Below are 19,637 nucleotides of genomic sequence, written 5' to 3'. Positions count from 1 at the left end.
GACTGTCTGGGAAAGAACAAATCAAAGTATGTGATGTTCTGTTTCCAACTTCCTGGAAATATAGAGACACAATGAAGAGCCAGCTCCAAGTCTTCTAATAATCAGGGAAGTGAGCATTTAGAGTTCAAACTCCATCTAAAGATAAATTTAATATTTGCCAGGGGATGCTGGCATGATTCATAACAATATTCTCACATTTCTGACCAGTAAGGATAAGTAGTTAAACATCATCAGGTTGTTCAGTGGTCCTTCACTGCCATGTGGGACTCCAGGTCCTATTAAATGACATTTTCCTCCGACCTGGAGAAGGAAGGGGGACTGTTCTGGCCCTTCTCTCTTGTTGACTTTCCTAGATTTCCCTTGTACTATGCACTGACTGCCGTTAGGATTTCATAGTTCTTTATGTACCAAAGCACACTTGATTTACTCCATTGGTGACATGTTTATTTTAAGAACATGAGGTCAGAGGGATAGTAGAGCAGGTAAGGTACTTGCTTGCCTGCATGAAGCTGACCCAGGTTTGATCCCTGGCATCCCATATGGTCCCCCAAACACTGCCAGGGGTTATTCCTGAATGTAGAACCAGGAGAGACCTCTGAATATCACTAGGTATGGGTCAGCCCCCCTAAAAAAGTAAGAATGTGAGCTACATCTATGATGAGCACAGGTGCAAAACTCCACAATCAAATATTTAAGTCAACCCAATTCAACCTACATGGAAAGGATCCTGTTTCTTCATCAAGCTGTGTAGACTCCAGAGATACAAGGATCATTCAAAACGTACATTAATCTGTACACCATATTAATAAAGTATGAGTCATTTGACAAAAAGAAGTTAAAAAAATTCAATATGTACTTGTCAAAAACCCTTTTATTTTCTTTTTCTTTTTTCTTTTTGGCAATATCTGGCAGTGCTCAGAGGTTATACCTGGTTTCACACTCTGGAATTACTCCAGGCCGTGCTTAGGGGACTTAAGGCAACTACCCTCCCTACTGTGTTATTGCTCTGGCTTCTGTTGTAAAACTCTTAACTAAGTGGGTAGAGAGGGAACATACCTCAATAGAGCACTTATATAAGTTCATAGTGGATCCCATAGTCAGCAGTGAAATAAAAGCTCTTCTTCTAAGATAAGAAACAGGACAAGGATATCTATACTGTTGTCACTTTTATTCAACACAGCACTTGGTATCCTAGTCACAGTAATTAAGTAAAAAAAGAAAGGGCATCCAAATTGGGAAGAGAATATCAAACTAAGCTTCCCAGCCAAGGAAACCCTAAATAACATGAAAAAAACAACCCAATGAATCAAAGTATCTGCAAATTTTATATATATCACATATATATATTTTTTTTTTATCAATATATTTGTTTTTTTGGGTCACACCTGACAGTGCTCAGGAGTTACTCCTGGCTCTACGCTCAGAAATCGCCCCTGGCAGGCTCCGGGGACCATATGGGATGCCGGGATTCAAACCACTGTCCTTCCGCATGCAAGGCAAACGCCTTATCGCTGTGCTATCTCTCCGGCCCCCTGCAAATTATATTCTTGAGAGATTATGTTAGTATTTGAAACATCAAGAATTCTTTGAACTCAACAGCAATGAAAGAGTAAGATCAGAAAATGGGAAAAGGGTCTGGTGGGGCAGAGATGACTTAAAAAGCACAGTCCTGTGAGCACTCCTGTGGCATTCACACATGAAGGGATAAAAACAACTGAGCATAGCACCCCAAATGGGTGTGCCCTGGGAAAACTCCCTGAGGAGTGCAGCTGTTGTCTCAGGGGTGTCCAAACTGGGGAACACAGAACTGCTGGTGAACTCAGAGCTAAGGAACACTTCCTGGCACCTGGAGTTAAAATCACATCCAGCTCTTGTCAAACCCACTGCTTCAGGTCACAGCTCCGAGCGAGAGCAGGAACAGATTCTGGCTGACATCCTAGCACCTCAGCTTATGAGCTTGTTTGCATCATCTTATTTAATGAGCTTCAACTTCCCTCTCCAAAAGTGGAAACAGTCTCTCCCTCCTAAGGCATTAGGGAGTACAGAACATGCCAGTTCAGAACAGGCCGTTAGTAGCTTCTTCATGAAACGGTCATTTGTTCATTTAAAACACGTGTTTACAGGACTGGCAGGTTGGCAGATCAGAGCAGTTAAATTGGCCACATGACAAATGCTTGGCCTGGGATCCTAAAACTGAGTTGACCGAGTAGGGGTAGGCTGGGGAGCAAGGAAGAGACACATTACAGGTGACATAAAGAGGTCATTGGTGGAGGAGGGGCTTGGGCACAGAGAGGGGGTGAAGGAACAATAACTTGGGACATCCAAACCATGAGAGGGAACATAATTGCACCCATGTTACCTAAACTACAATCGACATGAACAAATAAAACACCAAGCTGGTGATGGCAAAGCCTGTCTACCCTTGTCCTGGTTAGCTGGGAGACACACATTAAATATTATCTGCACAGTAGTTTGGGAACAGCTGAGCATGTTTCAAAGTGAAACTATCATAACAAACAGCCATTTATTCCACCCACTTGTCTGTAGTGCTGGGCTTTAAATAGCATTAAAGGAAAAAACCAACCAAATATGGAAATAATAAAAAAATACAAGACAACCAACAGTAAAGCAAGCAGTACTAGCCCCTCTTGCTATAAAGTGCAATTTCTTCAACAGTGACAGGGAAGACATGAGTGTTTGTGGGGTGTAAGGTGGGAGGGAGCCTGCAGGAGCCCCATTTTATGATACACCCAAAACTCGACTCTGCTCTAATTATAGCGCTTGGCTGGGAGGAGAGCAGAGTTGACTGGCAGCCGTCCCGTGTGTCTAGTTGATTAATAGAAACAGGCTCAGAGCATTTGGAGTCCACATGTCATAGTGAACAAGGTTATTACAATTCAAGACCCTTCTTCCAGGTAGCAGTGAGAAATACAACAGAAAGGAACAGCTGGGTTGTTCATTGCCTGGTCTCCTCCCTGAAATGCCCTTAGATATGTGTGTGTGTGTGTGTGTGTGTGTGTGTGTGTGTGTGTGTGTGTGTGTGAGAGAGAGAGAGAGAGAGAGAGAGAGAGGGAGGAGAGAAAGAGAGAGAGAAAGGGAGAAAGGGAGAAGAGAGGGAGAGAGGGTGAGAGAGAGATCAAATGGGCAGTGTGCAAGGTACTGATGTGGAGGAAATTTACTAGAAAACACAGCAAACTTTGTACTGAAGTGTTATGCAATTTTGACTAATGTACGAAGCGAACTTGTTTTTCCCCAATTTTTTAAAAGTTCACAGTATAACTTCTTTGGAACTTTATGAATGTGTAAATAAGTTTTATGGTCCTTCCTGGCTAGCTTAGCCTCCCCTCTTCTCCCCTCCCTCCCCTCCTCTTCCCTCCCCTTCCCTTTCTTCCCCTCCCTCCCCTCCTTTCCATTTTCCTCCTCCCCTCCCTCCCCTTCTATCCATTCTCCTCACCTCTCCCCTCCCCTCCTCTCCTCTCTTCTCTTTTCTATTCTTCTTTCTCCCCTCACTTCTGCCCTCCTTTTCCTTTCTCTTCCTTCTCCTCTCCTCTTACCCTTCACCCCTTTCCTTCATTTCTCTCTGCCTCTCATATGTCCAGTGCTGAAGATCAGATCCAGCAAGACACATGTCCCTGGCCCCACTCTGTGCTTTCGAAAGTAGGTATATATTTGTGTACAGGGACTAGATGAAGACTTGTGTTGCTTCTATCACTACTAAGAGTCCGAGGAAGACCATCACCATTCAGTGCTTATCACTGCCATGGATCTATAATATGGCTTCAGTTTCAGAGGCCAGTCTTGCTTGTGGTTGAATTTCATAGAATTTTTTTTTTTTGGCCTGATTTCTTTTGCTCGTTGCCTTTCCAGGTTCAGTTGAGCTTTGATATGCACCAACAGCTTTTAACAAATGGTTGAGGGGCTACAACAGATAGGAAAATTGCTTTGCATGACCCAGGTTCAATTCCCGGCATCCATTATGATGCAAGGGCACCCACCAGGAGTCAATTTTGAGTAGTCAGGAATAACTCCTGAATATCACAGTTGTGATCCCAAATCAAAATAAAACAAAAATGAAAAAAATGATTAAGCAATATTTTGTTGTAGTAATGTACTCCACTTTATTGGTATAGTACTCTATTGCTAGACATTTGGGATGTTTAATTTCTTGATTATGAGTAAGTATGTAATGATTATTCATGGACAGGCTGTTCTGAATGCCTGATTTCCCTTCTGTTGGGTATCCATGCATGGGTGACACTGCTTGAGAAAAGGACAGTGTGTGCTTAACTTTAAAAGACACTGTCAAATAATATCCAAAACTCTGAGCCACCTTAAGCATGCTTATTCGGGGTCTGAAAGATAGCATGAAGATAGGGCATTTGCCTTGCATGTAAAAAGATGGTGGTTCGAATCCAGGCATCCCATATGGTTCCCTGAGCCTGCCAGGAGCAATTTCTGAGTGTAGAGCCAGGAGTAACCCCTGAGTGCTGCCGGGTGTGACCCCCACAAAAAAAATGCTTGTTCAAAGTAACACATGACACAGATTTAAACTTGGTGGGGTAGGTATAACATTAGTAAACCATTTGAAGAAGAGGAAGGGCAGGGGCCAATCATGGTAGAGAAATAGTATGCTTTGGTGGTGGATATGACACAATAACTGTACCCCTAAAACATATAAACATTTACACCCTTTAAACATTATTACCTTGAGTATATATAGGTATATTATTACCTTGGGTATATATAGTACAGTGGGGTGGACACAAAGCTGATCCCGTTTAGGTTGCCAGTATCCCACATGACTCCCCAAGCATCATCAGATGTGATTCCAGAGTGCAGGGCCAGGAGGAAGCCCTAAGCAAGCTTGGTGTGGCACTTCCAAAAAACTCCTTCCCCCAAATTCCAAGCCAAACCAACAAAGACCATGTTACCTCAAAACATTTAAAAATATTTGATATGAACATGAAGAGGCTTAAAATAATGGCTTTCATGAAAATGACTATCGAGTGGGATGCCATTCTACTAAATTTATAGCAACACAAATTTCAGATAAATTTGAAAGTAATAGTTACTTGACCTATTCAAAATGGAAAGTCTTGAAAGGGATGAACTAAATACATAAAAAGAAAAATTCTTAACTTTTTTCTACAAAGAAAAATGTATCACAGAAACAACATAGACACATTTCAATACAAAAAAGAAACACAACTGACCAGACATATAAAAACAAAATGCCAATAAGAATTGTGTTCCACGGGCCCGGAGAGATAGCACAGTGGCGTTTGCTTTGCAAACACCCGATCCAGGACCAAAGGTGGTTGGTTCGAATCCCGATGTCCCATATGGTCCCCCGTGCCTGCCAGGAGCTATTTCTGAGCAGACAGCCAGGAGTAACCCCTGAGCACCGCTGGGTGTGACCCAAAAACCAAAAAAAAAAAAAAAAAAAAAAAGAATTGTGCTCTGGACTTATTCTTAGCTCTTTGGTGAGGGGTCATTCCTAGTGGGGCTCTGAGGACCATATAGGGTGCCAGGGATTGAATCCAGGTCATCTGTGTGCAAGGCAAATGCCCCACCCACTGTACTATTGCTCCAGTTCCAAAAACATTTACTTTTTAATATTAAATAACAAAGAATAAGAAGCATATGCACCTTGGTTCCTTTGTCTTTAATTTACTACCCACACATCTGGAAGTTTACTTCTGGGTTCTCAATTGGATTCTATCAGTCTGAAAGGTTATTTTTATTCCAGTACCACACTGTTATGGTTACTAGAGATTTAAAGTATAATTTAAAGTCAGGGAAAAATAACGCGACTATAAGTTTGGCTTTACAATGGGGTTTCTAACAAAAGGCTTTCACAGAAATGCAAACTTAGGCTATTGCATTTGGGAGCTTGTTTGGAGGTTCTAGCAGGGGAGCGCAGCTGCTCATATACCCAAAGAACTGTCTGTCTCTATTCGGGGAAGGCTATCCTCTTCGACCGAGTGCGCAGCTTCAGGAGGGATGCACATGGAGCAGTGAGGGAGGAAGGGGACACCCACCTAGCCAGCCAGATCAGTCAAATCAACCCTGGTGATCAATGGGATGACAGATGTCGAAGCCAGATTGCCCTCACATCCAGGGCTATTGCATTTGGGTAGGTGTTGGCTCGCTATTAGGACCACGATCCTGTCAAAGATTCCTGTAATCTTTTTTTTTTTTTTTTTGGTGCACGGTTCCTGGAGGTACTGCAATATCAGCTCCTATTCCAGTTCCTAGTGCCAAAAATCCATTTAATATATTGTCGTTGGATAGACGATGTATCAGATATTAAACTGATAAGAACAGATACTATACTATCATGGCCGAGAAGCCATGATTCCTGTAATCTTAATGTGTATGCAGTGTTACTTCTTTGGAGTTTGTGCTCACAAGAGGCCCCTTGGACTCATCAATCTGTGTTGGCAAGAGCTGCATTTCTCACAAGCAAGAGAATGTAGAACTACTGGGCTGTCACTCTCTCCACTCTTCTGCCAACATTTCCCCAAGTGAGATGTTGAAGGATATTGGAAAAGTCCTCCCTAAAAACATACATTTATAAATAGAATGCCCGTAACCTATTGTGTTAGCATGGGCATGAAAGAATAGGTCAGACTTTGTGCAAATCAGCCAACATTCATCACTTACAAAGAAAACAAAGCTCTGGGAGAGAAATCTGTTCCTAATCAAACCTAAGTAGGAGGTGTGGGGTAAAGCCAGGACAGGGCATTTCTGCCTGGCGAGAGAGCACCCCTTTGTTTTCCACTTCATGAGTTCCAGGACAGAATCAGAATCCAGATCACATTACAATGTTTTGTAAACTTCTTTTTTTCCACTCAGAAAGACTTAGGAATTTTCAGTCTACAGAGACATTTACTTCATTTGACTCATCTTAAAATGAGACTGAGTCCATGTGTTGAAACATCCCAGGGGGCTAGTGTCTATTTTTAGTGCCTTCCAAAAATTCCAGGGTGATTCTTGGAGACTTCAACTACTCAGGCAATATATTTTTTAACATCAAGTTATAATTCTTTGCTGTGAGGTTTTAGGATCATGTTGTGTCTGGCAGGGTAAGAAAATGAGAGCCCCTTTCTCTCCCCTGCTAAGGGAAGGCTGCTCATGGTCATCCAAGTCCCATGTGGTAGATGTTATTCTTGCATTCAATATGTGGATTCTAAGTTCTTTTAGGGAACCGGGAGGCTCTGAACTGCCTGCAGGGTTCGGCTGGCAGGATCCATCATGGAAGTACTGTGATACTTGGGATAAACCCCTCTAGGGAGCCTATCCCAAGGCAGGGTGGGTAGGGTGGATGGAGGGTACTTCTGGTCCAATGACAGTGATGTTCACATCCAAATCAGCCCAGGACAGCTCACTCGGGTAATTCGAAGGACAAATCGCCTGGGCAGCAAACCCGCTCTGGAAACCTCGGGATGTGGCAAATTCAAAAGTTGTTCCAGGAATGGAGTAACAGTAGAATGGGAAAGGCACAATTGGCTCAGGTTAAATCTCCATCATCCCATGTGGCTCCCTGAGTACCACCAGGAGTAATTTCTTTCTATTTTTTTTGGGGGGGCACACCGTTTGATGCTCAGGGGTTACTCCTAGCTAAGCGCTCAGAAATTGCCCCTGGCTTGGGGGGACCATATGGGATGCCGGGGGATCGAACCGTGGTCCTTCCTTGACTAGCATTTGCAAGGCAGACACCTTACTTCTAGTGCCACCTCACCAGCCCCACCAGGAGTAATTTCTGAGTGTAGAGTGAGGAGTAACTAGCCCCTGAGCATCACTGGGTATGGAAAAGAACCAAAAAAAAAAAAAAAAAAGCATAGTGGACCAGCATGATAGTACAGTGGGTAGGGAGTTTGCTTGGCATGCAGCCAAACCTGGTTTGATCCTCAGAATTCCACATGGTTCCTTGAACCTACCGGGAATGATTCCTAAGAGCAGAGCCAGGAATAACTCCTGAGGTGTGCTGGGTGAGCCTCAACAACAACAAAAACAACTAAACAACAATAACAAAAAAAAAAACACAACAAAAATACCCCCCCCAAAGAAACCCACCAAAAATCAAAATGCTCAAGGAATCCCTCTGAGTTCCACGTGTATTTCTTTTCCAGGTCTCTAAGACCTCAGTTATGGTAGAGAAGATTGCCACGAATTATGAGGACAGAAGCGAGTGGACCGGAGTATTCCTGGACGACATTGAGTAATTAGGTTCACGTCGATGAGAGATGTCAGTGAGTCAGCTCAAGAGAAAGAGAAGCAGCTGGCTTCCTTATTGGCTGGCTAGCCGTGGGTGATCAGGCATGTTCCATCAATTGTTGATGTCATGTGGAGCACAACACAGCACAGATTCCCCTGAAACTAGCAGACCAGCCTTGGGTTTGGACCTCAACAGCCTACCAAAAATTGCTTTTCCAAACCCTCATTCTCTGCCTTTTAGATTAAATATGACTTGGATCCTGAAAGGTCACTTGGGATTTGTCTGCAAAGGAGAAACTATTATCCCAACACGCACAAACGAATTACACTTGCCTTCTGATTCTTAATGTAATTAATTTTTAATTTAAGGAAAGGTGCCTTAAACCACTTCTGTATTTTATTTTGTAATTTTCAGTTTGATATACAATTGCACTCAAAATTTTTAATCCATTTCGATGTATAAATGCAGCCAGTCAAGTTTTGATCTTTGCAAAGTGTTGCCATATGTTTCAAAGATGACAACTGTATGAATATTCCATATCCTCAACTATGCAAAGGAGCTCATAAGCAGATAGAAGGAGATGGGGGCATTGGTGGTGGGACTGTTGCACTGGTGAAGTGAGGTGTTCTTTTTATGGCTGAAACCCAATTACAATGTTTGTGATCATGGTGCTTAAGTTGCACTGGTGAAGGGGGGGTATTCTGTTTTTGACTGAAACCCAACTATAAACATGCTTGTAATCATGGTGTTTAAATAAAGGTTTTATTGAAAATAAGAGATATAAATGAAAAAAATTGGCTTCATTTCTAAAATAAAGAAGCTAGAGGAAAGGTGCCTTAAATATATTTTTATATTTTCATTAAAGGCATTTTACGACACACTCAACCCAAGTATTATCTGCCTAGCTGAACATTTGGGTTTGCCTTTTTAGGCCTATTCTGGAAGTATTAGTGAATTGGTCAAAATAGGTTTAGGAGTCTTTTTAGAGAGGTAAAGAAAAGTTTTTCAGAGCTTAAAGTTTGTTTCTTCTGCTATAGTTTTTGGGCTATTTCTATTATTTTGAATCTGGGTAAAAATATATGAACTTGACTGAAATACAAAGCAATGCAGATAGATCCACTGGTCATCAATGTAAGAGAGTAACAATTTCCAGCTACTCTAAATGTGGACTTGGGCTGGGCTTATATCCCAATCATGCCAAACTAGGCCTCTAGTCCCAGATCACACCTGAGACTTTGCTCCCTGTAGTCACACTGTCACCTGAACTTTGTGAGTCAACTACCTGCACCCCTGAATCTAGGCTGGCCTCTCAAAGCCACACTCTACATGGTGCCAGTGTACAGGGAATGAAGCCAAGCTGAGCCTCTCAGCAGCTCTCCTCTTCCTCTTTCCTCAGCTCCTCAGCCAGGGCATTCAGGTCTTTAATGATCTGAGCCAGGTCCCTCTTTGCTATGGTCTTTAACATGTGGGTATACTCAGACTCTTCCTTGGCATCTCAGCTAGAAGCAGCTCTGCTTCTTATTTATGAATGACTGAGAAACCCCAGGACAAAAATTTATAAAAAAAAAACAATTAGGCAATATTAATCCACAACTTGGGAAATAAGAAATGCAAACTAAGGCCTATACACAGATCTACTTTTTAGTCTTATCGTTATTGTTAAAAAAGAAAGCTCTCCAATGTTTTCTGTGACCATGCAAAACACACACAAACCCCTTGTCACATCTGCCCCCCCATTTTCTCTTTTAAAATGTTATTTATATTTACAGCTTCTAGATAGGGGCCCCTGCCTTATTATTTTTTACAGAATCATAGAACATGTATCATCTGGTTCTGCCTCACATTTATATGTTACCCAACAAACTGAGAAAAGGAAAAAAAAAAGTGGATGGGACCCAGGGGCCAAATGGTCCCAGGAGTATAGAGTGGAAATAAGAAAGAGTCAGCCCTAAATACCCAAACCACTGTCAATGACAGTAGAATCAAGAGACCCAAACTATAACAAGCTATACACAAAATGGACCTGTTACACTAGCAATCTAGGGGACTATGGGTGGAGGTACAGGATGCATGCTAGGAACTATGGTGGAGGGAGGTCAACACTGGTGGTAGGAATAGCTCCAATTCATTGTCACTATGTCATTGAAATACAACCGTGAAAACTTGTAAAATAATAATAATAATAATAATAATAATAATAATAATAATAATAATAATAATAATAATAATAAGTGCTTATGTATTTGTGTGTGCAAGTAAAATGACCCCAAATATTCAACTAGTAGCATATAGGAATTATATATCAATTAAAACTAATATTGATAAGGTTTTAGAGAGACATGGAAACTGTGCTAGAAAGTTCTAAAAATGGTTTGTACTAAAAAGGTGACCCAGGATATGTAGTAGCCATAAAGGAAAAAAAAAAAAAAAAAAAAAAAAAAAGGAAAAGGTCAGGGATGAGTAGGCCACACATTTAATTCTTAAAAATTGAACACAAAAGATATGGGTAGAATCATGATCCAGAAGCTACACTCTCTCTAGCTTATGAGAAATGTTGCTATTGTGTACAGGCTGCTCTGTTGAGTCTCAGTATATCTGAGCCAACAAAAGACATGGCAGACTTGCTCAGATGAAGGAGTCTGTGACAGGGCACAGCCCTGAAAACCAGCCAACAAAGTTGTACTGCAGAGAGTTAGCCAATTGAAAGAGCCCAAGTTTGGGGCTGCTGGTAGGTGTTTGCCTGGGTTTAGTTTTTCTCATCTCATATGATCGCCTGAGTACTGCCAGTAGTAAGCACTGATCAAAGAACCAGGAGTGAGCCTTGAGCATCATTGGGTGTGGTCTTCCCGAAAAAAAAAAAAAGAGTCCCAGTTTGAATTTCTGTGAGTCCTCTTTTTTAGAGAAGCACATTTAGAGACACACAGACTGAATTATGGTTTCATTTATCTTTCCCAAGAGGACTCTCTCAGCTGTATTTCTGATATTCTTGATGAATCTGAAGTTGTACTCAGAGAAAAAGTACCCAGTGTCTAACTGATCACTAAAAATAGACTCATCATGATAAATCATGAAGGACAGAAACAGTAAAAGAGAGAGATGGACCAGAATGCTGCAGAGAATCAGAAAGAATGAACAGTGCAGATGAGGCTGGCAACGGTAACAGGAGAAGTGAGAGTGCTAATAATAACAGCAGGACGAGTGACTTCATTTCCTTATCTACCAACTGCCAGGCAGAAGGAGGTTTCTTGTTCTCTGTCAGGGCTTTACAAAACTGAAGGAGAGCTGGCAGAACAGAACACTTTTCAGGGGCAGAGCAGTCATGGTCTTTGTCCATGTGGTATATGTCAGGAAATGCTCACCACACATAAGTCTAGTTTACACCCATCAGAGTTTGAATTGAGTAACTAAAGATGCATTTTTAGTCAATCAACCACATTCAAAATCTGAGTGACATTTTCTTTCACTAAAAAATACCAAGTGTTGTGACATGAGAAAAACAGCACAAATGTGAAAGTCCAGTCTTGGATGGTAGAAGTGTGGTGGCCAGAGCTTCAGCTGGGGAAAGAAGGCTTTGGGGCTGGATCAGGGCATGTTGGTGGACCAAGTAACTTCCTCAATGCTCTTAATGTACATTGGAAAATTACAAAAGATGAAAAGGGTCAATTTCACACATATGCATAGTTTGTCATAAATGCACATCCCTTCTAGAACATTCTAACATATATCTTAGCACAAAACTGCCTTTCTGTTGGAAGGAGAAATTGCTGACTAAGTCCTGGATCTGCAGGTCATGTCTTGACCTTGGGGGATTTGAGTGCTTTCATTGACATAAACCTTGGTCAGCTCCTTCCTTCAAACTAGAGAATCAGGGCAAGGTCAAAGTGAGCCTTGATAAATTTAGGACCAACTCTTTTTCTGTTTGTTTTTGAGTCACACCCAGTGACGCACAGAGGTTACTCCTGGCTATGTGCTCAGAAATCACTCCTGCCTTGAGGGCCACATGTGAGGGCAGGGGATCGAACTGTGGTTCATCCTAGGTCAGCTGCATGCAAGGCAAACACCTTACCGCTGCGCCACCACTCCAGACCCATCTAGCCAATCTTTATATGCAGTGGTGACAGCAGGTACTAAATGATGTTGAACAGTTATGTCTCTAGCATGGGAAATCAAAAGAATTAAATCAAGTGTTGAATTAAATCAAGCTGCAGGGAACTTGCATGAGGCAGTTAGGCAGATAATTAAATATTTATCCAGTATTTTTTTCTATAATGAGGAGTTTGCTCCAGTGCAATGAAAGCCCTTGGGAAAACACCTTAGTGGGTATAGTGAAGTGGCAGTGGAAACTGTCCATATGGGGCAGTTTTTGTCCCAGGGGTGTCCACCTTGAATGGGCCTGTCCCACTTCATCGCTGGGGACCTCTCCTGCAGGGATGCATGGAGGACCCCAACCAAAGAAGGAAGAGCAGAAAGAGGAAATGGAGGGTGTGACTGGGCAGGGCTAAACTTTTAACTCAGATCGAGAAGGAACATCACTGACCCATTTTTTTGTCTTCCTGCAAGCAGGAGTCTCCAGAAACAAATAAGATAAAACTCTCTCTTGCCAGAGAAATAGCATGGAGGTAAGGAGTTTGCCTTTTATGCAGGTCATTGGTTCGAATCCCGGCATCCCATATGGTCCCCCGAGCCTGCCAGGAGCGATTTCTGAGCATAGAGCCAGGGGGTAATCCCTGAGCACTGCCAGGTGTGACCCAAAAACCAAAAAAAAAAAAAAAAAAAAAAACCAAAAAAAAAAAAACCCAACAAAAAAACCCACCTCTCACCAAAGTCCTGGTACAAGAGAATCCTGGTGTGACATGGGAAGAAACATGCAGAGAAGATGAATGCACAGCAGGGCAGGGGTTAAGAAACACAGAAGAGAACTTGGGAAAAGAAAGAGAATTCACTAGATCATTTTTGAAAAGTTTTTGCTCTGAGGAGAGACAAAGAATTCTGTGGATGAGTCAACCTGGAAATAATGGAACAGTCTATGAAGTTCCTGGGAGCACAGGATTAATAATACCCCAAAGGAAAGTATTCTGTTTGAAGGACAGATAAAAAAAAAAAAAAGCACCTTTGTTTGATAACATACATTAGTGCAAACTGTCTGGCAGAAACAGCAACTGGGATAAAAACCTTGATTTTAAAATGGACTTAAATGTGGAAGTTCTTCAAACAAGAGCTACATGGGTGAATCCAAGATCAAACCTTTCTTACCTATATATGACCTGTGTTTGATAATGCTGCATGTTCTCTTTAAGCAAAGCCCAGAGAAAGGGAATAAAAGCAGGGAGACAGGAAGGGATCTAAAGAAAAAGAATTAGGAACTGGTTTGATATTGTTGGGAGCTGGAGAGAAAGCATTGGCGATGCTGCCTACTTTGTATCCCTCTATCTCTCTGTATTGAATCTGGGATTATGGGTCTCTCCTGCCACCCTGGCCAGTGAATTTCCATCTATTTACTTCTCTCTCTTCGAAACCCCTGGGCTGCAGTGGTAGGCCTCAGAGTCCAGGAGAAATAAAAAAGGTTACTTGGTCTCTCTGTCTCTCTCTCTCTTCTCTCTCTCAGTCCTGGGTTGGTGGTTGCTACAAGTTGGCATCCCTGGGTGGGCATAAGGCCCCACCAGGCAGCTGTGTCCCACAAGCCCCGGCAATCCTTGTGGCACCAGGCCTTGGCAGCCTCAGGCCTCTGCAGCATTCAGTCCTGCAGCCCTGACAGCCGTAGGCCCTTGTAGCCTTGCAGTAGCCAAGCAGCTGGTAGACTTGCAGTTTATGTAGTAGTCTGCAGGCAATCTTGTAGATAACTGCAGTAACCCACTGGAAAACTGCATTGATTATTGTAAATTACTGCAGTAACTTGTCTGGCAAGACCTGCAGAAAACTGCCATGATTCTACAAAACAAGGCCCAGAGAAGGAATAAAAGCAGAGAGAAAGAAAGGAATTAAAAAAAAAAAAAAAAAAGAATCAGGGCCTGGGTTGAGATCAGGAACCAGCACTACTATAAATAAAATGAAAGCCCAGAGTGTTTTATTTTGCTTGTATGATAAATACAAAAAAGTGACTTTCTCTTGATTATACTACCACGCAACTACATTATAGAAGGTAATTTGTAATGTTGATCGATCATGAAAATCTCCATAAGCAATGAGCTCTAGCTTCATTAGTACAAGTCAGGGTTGAGAAGCTGGCTCAGTGGAAGCACACCTGCCTGTCTGAGACTCCAGGTTCAATCCCCAGCATTGAAAACAAAACAAAACAAAACAAAACAAAACAAAACCCTATGAATCAGTTAGAAGTTCAATCTGAGAACCATAGACTTATATTTTCTTTTAGATTGGGGTCCAAAATCTCTCCAGCAAATAAGTCTAAGTATAGTGAACATAATGGTGAACAAACTCTTGGAAACAGGACTGTTTTCCAGAGTTGGATTTCAGAATGGATTTTCTCAAAGCCCTGTGTTCAGTTCTGTGGAGTCTTACAAAAAGAGATACTCTGTCACTCTATGGAATTGGGGTTGTTTTCTTTCTTCCTAGTTTTCATTACTAGGCACCCTCACAGGAGCTTTTACATGATCCCCAAGTTGCAGAGTAGAGCAAGCCCTTTCCTGGCTTATAAACTAGGAAGCTACAGAAAATCTTTTCTCCCAGGCAGCAGAGAAGAAAGAGAGAACTGGGATGGGTGTCTCCAGTTCAAGGCTCTATCAGAACTTCTCAAAATCAGCACATAATGACTATGGAAATGCTGACAGGGACACTGGTGCTCAGTCTCAAGAGGATCCAGTATTCAGCCTGTGGGTCCCGCCTTAATAACTCAGAGCATCAAGACCCCAGACATCAGGGAGGCCAGTTTTCTCGTGGGAGGCACTGGTGCATGTGTTTGGGCAGAAAGCAGAACATGCTTCCTTGGGCCCCTTCTGAATTATTGGCTTCTTCTTGCTCTGTGCTCCTAGCAGTGCTCAGGGGACCCTGCAGTCACCAGGATTGAACCTGGGCCTAAGGTATGCAGATCTGCTTTCAGCTATGGAGATATTTCTCGGCTCCCATCCACATGATTTATTTCTTTGGATTCCTAATGAATAGTGCTCAACCCCTCATTTTTTAAATGAATAAATGAGATTTTGATTTCTGTGCAATTATTTATCCTTTGAAAATCTTAAATAATCTAAGACAATCTAAAGTAATCTAAGTGAAGACTTTCCTTCAAGGCATAATTTACTTTATTTTTGGTGGGGGGAGAGTTAGGATCTTTGCACAAAAAGAAATCATTAAAAAAGTATAGGTGGCTGGTCCGATGCAGTGGTTTATCAGAACTTATTAACGTTAGTATCACAAAAGTTGGTATATAACCCCCCCCTCCACTGCTCAATTTGACTTGCTTAAAAAAAAAAGATAGGTTACAATGATAGAAAAATAGCTTTCATGTAACTTTACATTTATTTTGTTTGTTGTTTTGGGTCACACCCGGCAGCGCTCAGGTGTTTCTCCTGGCTCTATGCTCAGAAATCGCTCCTGGCAGGCACAGGGGACCATATGGGATGCTGGGATTCGAACCACTGTTGGTCCTGAATCAGCTGCGTGCAAGGCAAACACCCTACTGCTATGCTATCTCTCTGGCCCCGGAACTTTAAAATTTTTTATTTTATCAAAGTATTTCTAGATATTTTTGAGTATTGGGTGGAGGGTTAGATCTCACTGGGAAGTGCTGGGAGCAGCTCCTGGCTCAGGGGACCATATGTAATAAATACCAGAAATGTGAACCAGGGTTGCTGTTGAAGGGGCCACATGCATGGTATGTGCCACCCCTCCCAGATTCTGTCTCTGCTCCCACTTTTTAACTTTTTAAAAAATTGAATCCAGACTCCTTAGCAATGAACTTCCATTTAAAAAAGGAATCAGGATGTCCTGAAAGTCACCTGGTAGATTTTCCAATGCTGTGAGTTGGCATGGTCTCCCAGATTCTTGAGTTTTGAGGAGATGCACATTCTGTTCCTGACAGTAAGAAGTTGTGAAATAAGAAATCTGCCGGATCCTGGCTTCCGGCTCTCTCTCAATCCTCTCTTGAGCTGGAGGCTAGCTCTAGCCAGCATGGGGTTGGGGGAGACCCTATGTGGAAGGCCTTCTCCCTAACTTGGGTGCACTGGGAGCCTTAATAGGCTCCCAGCCTTCCCCTCTCTGCCCCTGGCTTCCAGGCCTTCTGGGGTGAGCCCAGGCGGCCAGAAATGGTTGGTCCTAACTTGGGGTGTGCTGAGATTTGCTTGGTTGCGCTAAGTTTGTCACTGGCAATTTCTGACCACTCTGCATATGGAAAACCGTGCCAGGGCGCAGGCAAGTATTAAGGGTATTCCTTATTTTTATATTATGTTTTGCGTATCCAGAATGTCCATTTTGTATTCTGCCCTTTCCCACACCCCTACAAAGCTCATTTTTACTCCTTAACTCTCTCACTCTCCCCAAAACATCACTAACCCACATTACTCTTTTTAACTTCAGTATTGAACAATCCTAACCACAGACCAAAGCCGTGCATTGTGTGTTACAACCCCAAACTGTTTCAAAAGACATAAAATGGACACGTATTTCTTTAGAATATTTTGTGTTTTTTCTCTGACAACTATAAGTCTTACTAAATATTCTCTTATACAGTGACAATTCTAACCACTTTTTATCTTCTCTTTATGAGCTGTTCAACAAGGAATTTTGGTGAAAGAGTCCCCCAGTTTAATGCTTATGATTGAACCATGTCATGGGGATTGTTGGACTTGTTCTTATGGCCCCCATATGCACCAATAACTCCACGTGGCATTGCTCCTTTTTTGCATAGGCACATTAAAATGGGAAAATACTATACATACAAATAAGATCCTATCTAATAGAGATTGGAATACACAAATCTTGTAGTGCAAAGGGACCTTACATTCTGAACATTGACATAATGACCTGGCACAGGCCTCCGAAGAAAGGGCATTTTCCATTCACCCCTGAACCAGGGAAGCCATCCACGAAACATCCAGGTTTGTCTATAACATCACGTGGAAGCAATCCTCTACCACGGAAGACCCTACCACTGTTCAGACATCGACCTGCTCAAAAGAGACTTCCCTTAACACTGAGAAGACATAACAACAACGGCCTGCTTACAGGACAGGGCTTCCTGAATTGCCTTTTAATGGTGAGGTGAAATGAGAGGATGCTCCACATCCTGACTTCAATGTAGAGGATATGCAGATTCCAGGATCTTTAATACAGAAACATGATACCAACAACAGAGACTGTGTGAAAAGTGTGTTGGCACTATGGACAATGTCTTGGATTGGATGATCTAACTTGCCTGGAGCCTAGAATTGGTCTTATGCCAGGAAACTTCAGGGGTCGGGTCTCTTTGTATTTAGGCTAAGGTTATTCCTTTCCATGCCCCTCATATTTTGGTGGGCCTATGCAAACAACAATTGCCACTCTAACACCGTTTTTACTGTGCTCCTTTGACTCTAATCCTTAAAAAAAAAACAAAACTTAAAATTTGAGGTTAACTTAAGCTAATATGCATGTACATGGAAATGTAAAAAAATACTATGCCTCTAATGTTTAAGGAGTTACGTAAGTTTTATGGCTTTAGATTGCCTTGTGTGCTGTTAAGAAATATTATGTGGGCCGGGCGGTGGCGCTAAAGGTAAGGTGCCTGCCTTGCCTGCGCTAGCCTTGGACGGACCACGGTTCAATCCCCCGGTGTCCCATATGGTCTCCCAAGCCAGGAGCAACTTCTGAGCACATAGCCAGGAGTAACCCCTGAGCGTTACCGGGTGTGGCCCAAAAACCAAAAAAAAAAAAAAAAATATTATGTGTTACAATCTGGGGACTTGAGGGACAAAGTAACTGTATATGGATTCTGTTTAATTTATCTTAATGTTCTTTGGCTGAAAGTTCAAAGTTAAGATATCAGCAAGGGGACTTCTGAGAATTATGTTATGGGTGATTGTCCTTCCACTGTAACTTTACCTTGTCCTCTTTCTTTGCATCTTTGTTCTCATAATTAAAAAAAATAATAAAAAAAAGAAATCTGCCTTTGTTTTCCCACCTTTGACTTCCCACTCTCTCCTGACCTTATCTAGGCTCTTACCTTAGACCACCATTCACAGGACAGGGCTAAAAGCTCCTGCTCCTGTTCTTGCAAAAGGGATTGATGTTTCTGAAGGTCCCATATCTGAGGCTCAAGAGAGATTGAACTGTACAGATTGAATTGTACAGATACTGTACCAGGAGGTTTTAGTTCCAAGCAATATCCTTCCTTCCTTTGGTACCAGATAGATATGAAAACTAGTCTTCATTTCACAAGACGAAATGTTTGGAGAAGTGTGACACAGAAGAATGTGCCTTTGAGTGTTGTTTCAGGTAACACTGAAAAGCTGGAGCAGAAGGACCTCACGGAGGCAGACCCAGCATTCTAGAGCCAGTATGGTTCAAGGTACCATCCACACATGCATCCCCAACACAACAAGAGCTTAGACACTCACCGGCAGGGCAAGATCCGCACCACGTCATTGGGCTTATACCCTTCAATGCAGACAGCGCAGTTGTCAAAGTCAGGCTCTGTCTCCTGCGAGAGAAGGCACAGCTGAGCCTATTTCCAGAACCTGAACTTAGGAATCACACTCCATCTCCCCTTGCCCTCCTAACCACCACCCAACAAAGCTTGCCCTGGAGCTAGACTCTCAATGGACCTGGTACCAGTTCATCAACCATAGATACATCCTAGACTTCCTTCCACACCCTCCTCCTTTGTTTCTGGCTTCCCTACCGGGCTGACTCAAGGCCCTGCTCAGAGATCACCCCTGGTGGTGCTTGAGGAACCACATGTGGCTGTATGCAGGACCAGTTCCTTACATGCTATCTATCTCTCAGGCCCTCTGGAGGTACTTTTGTGAAGCAATGATGGTGTCCTGGTAATAGTAGCGCTATTTACTATAGTGAAATAGTAAAAGTCTATTGCAACAGCACAAAGATGTGCTATTACTCTCCAGAACTCTCTAACTCTCTCTAGAACTTTATGGAGAAGAGGCTGAAAGACAGTGACACCACCCCACTTGCTGGACTCTAGCACCTGGAGCTGGGAAACTGAGATTTAACATGTGTTCAAGTAACTTGAGAAAATCTTTTGAATACCTCCGAGTAGGTTACTTATGTCATAGTCTTTTTTTTTTTTCAAAGAAATAATATTAATTAGTCTCTGGAAGAAAAAGTAGTGAAAAATACTTTAACTTCTATTAAGATGAAACATTTAATTACACCTTTCATTTCATACTTGTCAATGAGGTTTCTCTTCTAAAGAGCAGCCATTGCAATTTTTCTGTCATTGAGAAAGAGCAGCGCTTAACAGAGGAGACAA

At 42.3% G+C, this 19,637-nt stretch overlaps 1 protein-coding gene and 1 pseudogene across 1 annotated transcript in view; both read right to left on the bottom strand.

Moving 5' to 3' along the window:
* The window catches only part of RNF150 (ring finger protein 150), a 166,604-nt gene that overhangs the window by 18,720 nt on the left and 128,247 nt on the right, over positions 1-19,637 (bottom strand). The window contains exon 4 of the mRNA XM_049770088.1: positions 18,766-18,848. Within this exon, the coding sequence (XP_049626045.1) occupies positions 18,766-18,848 (83 nt within the window). The remainder of the gene's footprint in view (positions 1-18,765; positions 18,849-19,637) is intronic.
* On the bottom strand, positions 6,203-6,365 carry LOC126005422 (uncharacterized; annotated as a pseudogene).

Source organism: Suncus etruscus, chromosome 3 (assembly GCF_024139225.1).
Source record: "Suncus etruscus isolate mSunEtr1 chromosome 3, mSunEtr1.pri.cur, whole genome shotgun sequence".
Lineage (NCBI taxonomy): Eukaryota > Metazoa > Chordata > Mammalia > Eulipotyphla > Soricidae > Suncus > Suncus etruscus.
This window is presented reverse-complemented; position numbering and strand designations above follow the sequence as displayed.